The sequence below is a fragment of the Corvus cornix genome, chromosome 18 (genome assembly GCF_000738735.6).
Source record: "Corvus cornix cornix isolate S_Up_H32 chromosome 18, ASM73873v5, whole genome shotgun sequence".
NCBI classification, from domain to species: domain Eukaryota; kingdom Metazoa; phylum Chordata; class Aves; order Passeriformes; family Corvidae; genus Corvus; species Corvus cornix.
The window spans coordinates 964,210-974,386 of NC_046347.1; the positions used below are offsets into that span (position 1 = coordinate 964,210).

General features: G+C 65.2%; 1 protein-coding gene across 1 annotated transcript; it reads left to right on the forward strand.

Annotated features, from left to right (window-relative positions):
• Nucleotides 1-1,042: 1,042 nt before the first annotated feature.
• LOC120410981 (TBC1 domain family member 24-like) lies at nt 1,043-8,348 on the forward strand. The gene is made up of 7 exons (XM_039562567.1): nt 1,043-1,293; nt 2,904-3,939; nt 4,217-4,375; nt 4,741-4,804; nt 5,778-5,873; nt 6,070-6,346; nt 6,894-8,348. The coding sequence occupies exons 1-7, from the start codon at nt 1,191-1,193 to the stop codon at nt 7,037-7,039; spliced, it is 1,881 nt and encodes a 626-aa protein (XP_039418501.1). The 5' UTR covers nt 1,043-1,190; the 3' UTR covers nt 7,040-8,348.
• The last annotated feature ends 1,829 nt before the right edge of the window (nt 8,349-10,177 follow it).

Genomic DNA, 10,177 nt, shown 5'->3' on the forward strand with positions numbered 1-10,177 from the left:
CGGGGGTCTTTGCTGACACAGCCCCTCGCCCCCACTCCCTGGGCTCCCAGCTTGCCAGGACCAAAGGCAGGGAGGGGCGCCGGGACAGCCGAGCTGCTCCCAAGGAATCCTGGCACACACGGAGAAGGTGAGGAAGAGGAAAGGGTCCGCAGGGAGACTTGCTGGGAGATGCCCCAGGCCCGCGGTGCCAGCGGATGCTCAGGGATGTGCTGCGGGGCAGACGGGCCTGCGGGCAGGGAGGCCGGTCAGGAACAACCTGCAGCTGCTCTTACCACAACAGAAACAATCCGACTTTCAAAGGCAAATAAAAATCCTTCCACACGTTTCGGTGCCTATAAAAATGCCCGCTGAGCGCAGCCTGAGCTGAGAGCTCTGCGGCAGCAGCGTCGGCCCGGGCCGCCGGCCTGGGAGCCTCTCCCGGCTGCTGGAGGCTGCTTTTCCTCCAGCTCGGCTCTTCTGCCCGTGAACACAACGCTCGGTTTGCAGCTCTGCAGCGCGTTTGGAGGCTAAAATCAGTCGATACCAACCATTCCCGGGGGCAGGCTGGGAACGCCGGAGCCCCACGGCCGTGCCCGCAGCAGCCGCAGCCTGAGCTCCGCCGGCAGCCGGGGCCGCGGGGCCGCATCGCCCCGAATTTCCCCGCGGTTGTGCTGGAGCAGCCGCGGCCCCGGCGCCGGGCAGCGCCCGAGGGCGCACACGGCGGGGGCAGCCGGGGGTCGCTGCTCCCCGCGGCCCCGGCGTCCGCCTGGCCCCGGCTCCCGGCCCTGCCGCTCCCAGCTCTTCTCCCGGCTCCCCGGGCCCCCCAGCGGGAAGCGGTGCCAGCCCCGCTCGCTGTGCCGGGGGTTCCCTGCTCAAGGACGGGCCATGGCCGGAGCCCCGCAGCAGCTCCTGCCCCGGGCGCTGCGAAGGGAGCGAGCCCCGGGGCGGGAACGTGAAGGTTATCCTCGGGAAAAGAAAGGATTCATTTAGTGCTCGTGCTGCTGTTTGATGGTATCGCAGCCCACGGGATGTTTACAGCCCCCCCCCCGCCCGGGCTCGGAGCGGAATTGGGGCAGGAAGGGGCGATGCGGGCGCGGAGCTGCTCCACCCCTCGCTGTATTTACCCCAAACAAAGCCCAGTGCCCTCACCTTAAAAGCGCGGGCAGGTGGCGGGGCCGGAGGGGGCCCGGCAGGGGTGGCCGAGCTGGCACATGCTGCAGGTGGGGCTCAGCCTGCCCCGCTGCCCCGGGGGCGCGGCCGGCGCCTTCCCCATGGCCGAGCCGGCCGCGGGCGAGGACGCGGGCACCGGGCGAGGTGAGTGCGCCGAGCGGGACCCGCCCGTGCCGGGACCCGGCCGGCAGAGCGGAGGGGCTGGGGCAGACCCAAATTCCTGCCCCGAGCCCCCCGGCTCGTCCCGGGGCGGGCAGAGCGGGAGCCTCCATTCAGCACCCGGGGCCGGGGCGCCGGCGGTCGGGCGGGCTCGGGCTGATGCTCCTCGGTACCCGGGCAGGGCAGCACCCTGGGGAGGGGACGAGGTGAATTTGGGGATCGTGGGGTGCAAACAGCCCCTGACTCACCCCCGGTGTTGGTTCTGTGGCCAGGAGCCCCCGTGACCGTGCTCGGGTCAGGCTGTGCCCAGGGCAGGGAGTGGGGCCGAGCAGCCCCGGATCCAACAGCTCCTGCCCCGAGCCAGACTGAGCCCGATCCTGCTGACCTTGGGCAAGCGCCCAAGTGAGCTGGAGAGCGAGAGCCGGAGCCGGAGCCAGCCCGGGCGTCAGGACCGTCCCGATGCGGCACCGCGTGCTGTCCCCCCGTGTCCCCTTGGCTCAGTGCGAATCCATCCTTGGCTCCCCCGGCAACTGAGCGCATCCACGATAAAAACATCCCAGAGTTAATGAGTGCGCTAATTGCCTTTATCCCTGCCCGATAATCTGTGCCCAGCAGAGCTCCCCCACGCGGGGACGGCTCCCGTGTCCCTGCAGGGTTTGGATGGAGCTCTCCGGCAGCCCCGGGGAAATGCCGCTCCCGTCTCTCTAGGAGGAGCTCAGACCCTGCTCTTCCCAGCGCCGGGCTGGCGGCTGCCCGAGCCCCGCCACGGGGCTGTGAGCGGGAGCCTCCCCCGAGGGTCCCCTGCTGTCCCCAGGGGGCTTTAAGGGGCTCAGCAGCCCCCGCTGCGGTTCCCGGACAGGGTCCCTCCAGTGCACGGGGGCACGTGGGGAACGGGGACCCTCTGCCCCCACAGACCGGCCCCGCACCCCCGGCGAGCCCCTCGGCTGCAGCAGCTTCTGCTCCCTCCTCCTCTGACACCCGAGGGGCCGGAGGGGCCGGGAGACTTCGGCAGGAGGCACAAGAGGAGGGCAAACACCCGAGGGCGGCTTTGCCCGCTCCGCTGGGCTCAGAGCAGCCTGCTCTGGGCTGCCAGACGCGGACAGGACCCTCCTGCCCCGTGCTGTCCTTAGGAGGGGACACGATGGAAATGGTCCCTCTCAGCCTCAGCATCGCTTGGGCCCCCCCTGCCCGTGGGGTCCCTCCTCATCCCTGCAGAGCTGGGCTGGGACAGGGCTGCTCGTCCTCCTCGGAGGTGTGACAATGTCCCACGGTCATCCCCAGGGCACAGGGACCGTGTCCCTGCCCTCTGCACCTCCCTCTCGGCAGGTCACAGGCTGGGAAGTCCGTAGCTTTGGGAGGGGTGAAAAGCCCCTCACAGTGTGAGAAGAAACCCTGACACCCGTTTGGGACCTGGCCCCACACTCCGCCAGGGCCCTGAGCCGACGGGAGCGGGCAAAGCCCAGAACCCTTCCCTTTGCAGGGGAGAATAAAGAAATCCAGGACGTGGCCGTGAGACTTCAGAGCGCCCTCAGCCAGGGTGAAACGCTGTTGGTGGGGCGGTGAAAGGTGTTCAATAAAAGGTCTTTGTCCTACAGAGGCGCCGGGCTCGTGCCCAGTCACCATCGTGGTCACGTCCGAGGCTGACACCTGGGACATCGACACCTCGTCCTGCCTGGGCTGTGGGCAGTTCGTGGATTGGGACAAGATGCCGGAGCCGCAGCAGCCGGCGCAGATCCCGCGGGACGTCCTGAGCAGGCCCCCGAAGGAGCTGAAGAGGCTGGCGAGGGAAGGCTGCTGGGCCGGGAGCCACGCGGGCCGGGCCCGGCTCTACCCCCGGCTCATCCAGCAGGTCTCCTGCCGCCTCGTCACCCCCGACGCGCTCGTGTACAGGGACGTGGCCGGCCGGCTCTTCGGGAAGCCCAGCGTGAGCTCCCACCCTCTGCCCGAGTTCCTGGAGGGCTGCCCCATGCCCACCTACTGCCTCAGCCCGCACGGGGTCACCGCCCTGAAGAAGATCCTCATCTGTGTGGGCGCCCTGTTCCCCGACATCACCCACAGCCCCCTCCTGCCGGCCCTGGCGGCGCTGCTGCTGCACTACAGCGAGGACGAGGCCCAGTGCTTCGAGAGCGTCTCGCGCCTCATCGCCAGCAACGCTCCCCACGCCGGCTACATCGACCAGTCCTTCCTGGCCCACCAGGCCTCCTGCATGACCTTCGGGGACCTGGCCAACAAGCACTGCCCGGCAGCTCACAAGCTCATAGCCGGCGCTGCCGAGAACGTCCTCGAGGTCTACTCGGAGTGGCTGTCGTGGCTCTTTCCCGGGCTGCCCTTCGGCTACGCCGTGCGGGTGCTGGACGTGTTCCTGCTGGAGGGCCAGAAGGTCCTGTACCGCATCGCCCTGGCCCTGCTGAAGCAGTTCCGGCTCTCGGTGACCCCGGCCGGGCTGCAGGGCTCCGACATCAAGGCAGAACTGCAGGCTTTCGTCAGGAACATCGCCGAGCACGTGACCGTCGACAAACTCCTGGAGAGAGCCTTTGGCATCCGGCTGTTCTCCCGCAAGGAGATCTGGCTTCTCCAGATGGCCAACAGGAAGGCGCTGATGGAGAGGGGCATCACCGTGGTGCAGAGAAGGTGAGGAGAGCTCTGCGTTCCCCGGCCCTGGGGCTGAGCTGACAAAATGTGAGCCCCCGTGGAGAACACCCGGGGGGAGCTCCAGGCATCTCCCGCAGCTGTGGCTGTGCTGGGCCCTCCCAGCCCCTCGGGGGACCCTGTCGGGTCACGGCACAGCCGGAGCCGGGGATGTCGGCAGAGAGCTCGCAGTGCAAAGAGCAGGACAAGCCCCGCTGCAGGGGCTGTGCCCCAAAGAGCAGAGGGGCCCCAGCCCGGCCTGATGTCCCTCCCCTCGCAGGCCGTCCTTCCACCTGGCCGTGGACATGCAGAACTTCAGCTCCAGCACTGTCACGGCGCAGGAGATGCGCCTCGTCTGGTCCTGGATCCCCGAGCGCTTCTCCCTCTTCCCCCCGCTGCTGCTCTTCTCCACCTCCGAGCACGGCTGCAGCCTGCAGAGGTGAAGCCTCCGCTGCCCCACGGGGCCGGGCCGGGCGGGTCGGGCGTGCGGGGAAAGCCGGGCAGGGCTTGGTGCTGGAGACAGCAGCAAACACAGTGACCAGGGCACATCCAGGGGCTGCTGGGGACCCTCCCGGGCTCGATTCAGGGTCCTGAGTGGGGCTTAGGGGAGAGGGCAGAGGCTGGGCCAGATGGCCACCGACACCTGGGCACCACCCGGGGCACACGGGGCCGTGGATGTGCCACGCAGGGATGTCCCCGTGTGCCACACTGTGCCAGGCACGCTGTGAGCGCCCAGGGACAGCCAGCACACCCTGCCCAGGGCTCCAGCTGCCCCCAGCCTGACCCCCGTGTCCATCTCTGCAGGTTCTACACGTGCTGTGAAGGCTACGAACCCACGGTGCTGCTCATCAAAACCACCGAGGGGGAGGTGAGCGTGTCCCAGGCAGGGCTGGGAAGGGGACGGGGTGGGTGACCCTACTGGCCCCTCTTGGAGCAGCCACGGGCTGTGTGGTCCCTGTCCTGCCCTGCCCCGGGTCTGTCCCAGCTCCCAGGACAGAACAAACTGCACCTCTGGCCCCCAGGACACACCTCAGCCGGGGTGCCGGGGCAAACGGGAGGAGTGGGTGAGAGGGAGAGAGGCCCCGAGTGAGACTTTAATTGCAAATACAGACTGATTCATGAATCCTTGCTGAGCTGACTCTCCTGAAGTCAGCAGATGCTTTGTCTGAGCCAGGACTTGCTTTCAGAGCACTAAAGGCAAGGTTCTCTCCCTGACTGCACGAGCAGCCGCACAAGGGAAATGGAGGAGAAATAAGGACAGTTCCTACTGAGGTAACTGCAAAGGCCCCTGAGCCAGGGCTCTTCCCCGGGACTCTGAGTGCCTCACAAACCCCTAATTTATCTCTCCACTCTTCATCCCACAGTGGAGGAAAATTCTGTGAATTGTTCAGGCCTCCCAAAGATTTACTGACCAACAGTGCTGATGTCCCAGGCCTGACACTTCAGTGGTGTGGAGATAAACACCTGCCACCCCCAGGGCCTCGTGCAGGCAAGGGAAGGTCCCTAGAAAACCTTGTTTGCTACAGGTTTTAGCTCCTGTTATCCCTCGGCTGTGCCAAGGACAGGCAGGCGTTCCCAGCCCTCGGCAGGGCCCCTCCAGCCATGGTCAGGTCAGGGGTTTCCGCAGCAGGGTCAGCCTTGGGCACTGGGCTGGGTGGGCTCAGTGCAGGGCACCAGGGATGGGCAGTGCAGGATGGAGCTGGCACAGCAGGACTTGGCTCTGATTCCCGGGGGAAGGGGCAGAGCCCCTGCCCTGCTGAGCCCGGGGCCATGCCCGGCACTCCCGGGGCTGCCTCTGCCCCCCGCCCATCCCCTGACGGCTCCCTGTGCTCTCTCCCAAGGTGTGTGGGGCGTTTCTCTCCTCCGACTGGAGCGAAAGGAAGAAGAGCGGTGCCACATCAGGCTTTTTTGGGACAGGGGAGTGCTTTGTGTTCACTGTAAGTCACGGTTTATGTCTGGCTCTGTCCCTTCCCTACTGTCCTGCCAGGACGCCCTGTCCCTTCCCTGCCCCAGGCCCAGACCCGGACGCAGCACTTGGCCCCAGCCCCCTGAGCAGCAGCAGCACCTTCCCGCAGCGGTGGCGAGGTGCCCAGGGACAGGGACAGGGCTCACCGGGTGCGTCCCGCTGCCCAGGTGCGCCCCGAGGCAGAGAGGTACGAGTGGGTGCTCATCAAGAAGCCGGAGCTGGCCAAGGCCGTGCCGCGCTCCCGGCAGCGCTCGCCTTCCCCCGCTCCCGAATCCCGGCTCGGCTCCTCCCGGGACAGCCGCAGCTCCAGCCCCAACCACCTCGCCGTGCCCTCGCCGCAGAGGAGAGGCCGCCTGTCCCCGTTCCTGGCCATCAGGCACTTCCTCCTGCCCTCCAAAACTGCCTCCATGTTTATGTCCGGCTCCCGGGACGGGATCGTTATCGGTAGGGGGGATCGGTATCGGTAAGGGGGGATCGTTATCGGTAAGGGGGATCGGTATCGGTAAGGGGGGATCGATATCGGTAAGGGGGGATCGGTATCGGTAAGGGGGGATCGATATCGGTAAGGGGGGATCGATATCGGCAAGGGGGGATCGGTATCGGTAAGGGGGGATCGTTATCGGTAAGGGGGGATCGGTATCGGTATCGTTAAAGGATCGTTATCGGTAAGGGGGGATCGGTATCAGTAAGGGGGGATCGGTATCGGTATCGTTAAAGGATCGTTATCGGTAAGGGGGCTCGCTATCAGTAACAGGGCCCTTATCGTTAAAGGGATCGGTATCGGTGACTCCCCAGGGTGGCACCCACCGCCCGCCGCTGCCCCGCTGGAAAGGCCCCGCTGGAAAGGCCCCGCTCCGGGTTAAACCCCGAGCTGCCTCCAGAGGCACAGAGCTCCCGGTTCGGGATATCGGGTTAAAGTCGGGGAGGAGAGGACAGCCCCCTCTTCCTGCAGTCCAGGGAGCTCCTTCCGACCCTGCGCTCGCCCTTGCAGGTGGAGGGGGAGGCCAAGCCCTGTCCCTGGACGCCAGCCTGCTCCGGGGACACACGGAGCACTGCGAGACCTTCGACAACCCCCCGCTCTGCCAGGAGAACTTCCAGGTGCAGCTCTTGGAAGTGTGGGGCTTCCAGAGCGCGTAGTTCCCGTGGGGACACCCCTCGTGTGCCGCCCACGGGCACGGGGACCCCTCCCCGCGCTGGCCACCCCCGGCCGGGCTGTGGCCACCTCTGCGGCAGCTCCACTCTCCATCGTCCCCTCTGCGCTCCGATCACATCAGATCACATCAGATCACATCAGATCACATCAGATCACATCAGATCAGCGCTCCCGGTGCCGTGGAGAGAGGGCGAGGCAGTGCCAGGACCGGGACTGCGGGCGCTGCCCCTGGGGACATTCGAGGTCCCCTCCCGCAGTTTAAACCCGGCCCACTGCACCCAGTCTGTCCCAGTTTGGGGTGCTGGAGGGGAGGCCAGCCAGTCTGGAGTTTCTCACACCCTCCTGGCCTGTCTGCAGCGTGGGGCTCAGCAAACCAGTGGCAGCACGGGCAGATTCTGTGGGAATTCTGAGCCCGGGCGAAACCCAACACCGAGCTCCAAAGCTCACCAGAAACACTCTCAGATCCGCTTCCCCCTGGCCCCAAGCCCAGCACAACCCTCCAAGCATCCACGGAGCTCTGCAGCCTCCGTGGGTATCCAGGACTGCCCGGGATCCACCAGCACCGGGAGAGACTCTTCCCATCCCTGGCTGGAAGTGCTGCCCGGGGATGGCAAAGCCCTGCCCGGAGTTTGCAGGGCAGCGACAGCCCCGGGGGGACCCCACGTTTGGGGCTGAGCCCTTTGCTCTGTGCTGAGCCCAGGGCGGGCGTGGGGCTGCAGGGCTGGCCACGGAGGAAATTCCCCAATGGGATCACCAGGATGGGCCATTCTAACGAGGAATGGGAACATTTGGTGTCGCTCTGTGAGGCACAGGAGGGGTGGAGGCCACGGGGAACGCTCTGGCTGCAGCAGGAGAACCTCTCCCACCCCAAACACACTTTCCCAGTGGGGTCACCTCCCATCCCACCCATCCCAGCTCTGCAGCCACTCGGGGCAGGAGCTGTGGCTGCCTCGGGGCTGTGCCAGCGCTGGCACGAGGGCCCGGCGTGAGCCGCAATGGCAGAGGTCACACAGGGCTGGACACAGGCACACTGGGAATGGCTCAGAGCCTCCACAGGGTGTCCAGGAGACAGTCCCAAGAGGAATGGGATGTCTGGGCCGGAGCCACCAGGAGGGGAACCAGCGGGAATGAGCAGTACCTGGGGGAAGGGAATTCTGGCAGTGGGAGGCTGCGGCCACCGAGTCAGTGACTCAAACGGGCTGCGGCTCCAAAGGAGGGAAGAGACTGATCCGGATACACCCAGCGAGCAGGGCTTGGATGTACATTGCAATTAATAAAATGTAAAAACTAATGAAGTTATGTGATCAGCAATCAGTGAAGGCTGATGCCCTTGTTTGTTAAAAAGTATAAATAGTGCCAAGTTAGGAGGAGGAGCAGGGAGCCTTTTGTGGGAACCCCGAGCTCGTGCTTTGGCCAGGCGGAATAAAGAATAAAGAAATAACTGCAGGAATCGCTGGGCTCGGGGTGGGAGCTGGCGCTGCACACCGGGAACGAGCCCTGCCCGTGTCCCCAGCGGCAGCCGAGCGGCATCAGGAGGTCCCCGACCCGGCAGCTCCGGGGACTTGAGGCTGGAAATGCGCGAAGAGCTCGCGTTTTAATGCGGCATCTCTGTTTTCCACCCGAACAAGCCTCACCCACGCTCTGCAGGGTGCAGGGGATGGGGAAAGCTGGAGGCTCCTCACCGCATATCCCGAACAATGAGGAGGTGATGCCATCCCCAGGCGCCAGGAGAAATAAACAGCAGAGGGTTTTCCCGGAGAGAGGGACGGGGCAGCCGGGCACTGCGGGGCAGCGGTGCGGCATCCGCAGCAGGTGAAACGGGGGGAGCACGGCAGACCCTTCCCCAGGGCCTCCCATCCCCATCCTCGCGGGAATTCCCTGCCACCCACCGATTCCCCCGCTGATTTACATACAGCTGCTGCTCTCACATGGCTTTCCTGGGATGGAAACCTCCGGCAGCAGCTCGGAGTGGAAAAGCGTGTGCAGACCTGCCGGGATGGGCAGGCAAACGCTTCCCAAGGCTCACCACCCGCATCACCCGGAGCTGTGGGAGCCTGGGCTGGATGCTGACTCCCTCTCTCTCCCTGTGCAGCAAAGCTGTTCTCAGGGCTCCTGCAGAGTCCAGGGCACATCTGCAGCCTGGCTCCATGAACATCGGGGTGGCTCCTGGTGGAGCAGGAGCACAGCTCCTGGCTCACATCCACGGCTCAGCTGTGCCCACTGAGTCCCCTCGGTGGGATGAAGGCTCTCATGAGGAGCGAGAGGTAGTGCAAGGAGCTTGGCAGAGCCCTATTCCCAAGCTGAATTGGGCACTAGGGCTCAGCAATCCAGCACAAGATCCCCCAAACCCACTGAAGGTCTCAAGCAAGGTTGCAAAGCTGGCCAGGGAAGAAAAGAAAAGACTCAGGGAGCCATCACTTCTTAGAAACTCTGCTCCCTTCTTTCCTCATCTGCCAGAACTCCTGCAGTAAATCAGGATTTTCCCAGCACAGCACCCCGGCTGCCAGACCTAAGCGCTCCGCTTGTGCTTTTGTCTCTTGTTCCTCCTCTCCTCTTTGCTTCGCCGTGGCCTTTGCTGGGAAGTTCACCCCGGTTTTGTCAGGAGTGCGTCAGCAGTGCTCTCCCAGAGCCCCGTTCCCCACAGCTCCCGTCCCTGCGTGTGGGACTGCACGGCCGAGGCTGGGAAAAGCAGGTGGGTGCTGAGTGCTCTGGCTCTGACGTGGCATTTCCAGGAACAGCGACGAAATTGTCCAGTTTTGGCTTCAATTCCCGCGAGTTTTTCAGCTCCTCTGGTTTTGAGGCATTTGGGAATCCTCCACTCCTACCCCGGTTCCTGCAGCCCTGCGGCAGGGCGAGGGGCTCTGCTCCCCGTGTCAGGAGTGCTGCTCCGGGCAGAGCAGACAGCAGGCAGGGAGGGAGGGCTGGAGGTCACCGAGGCCGTCCCGCAGCTTGGTAGGAAAAGGAATGATTTGGGAAACGATTCCTGCCCCCTCCGTGCAGCATCCAAGCAGAGTTTGCAGCTCTGCAGCTGCAGATGCAGAGCACAGGCCCACAACTGTCCTGGAGCCAGTGGTCCCCGCTCAGCGGGAAGGATCCCAAGGGGTTGTGTGACCGCAGGACAG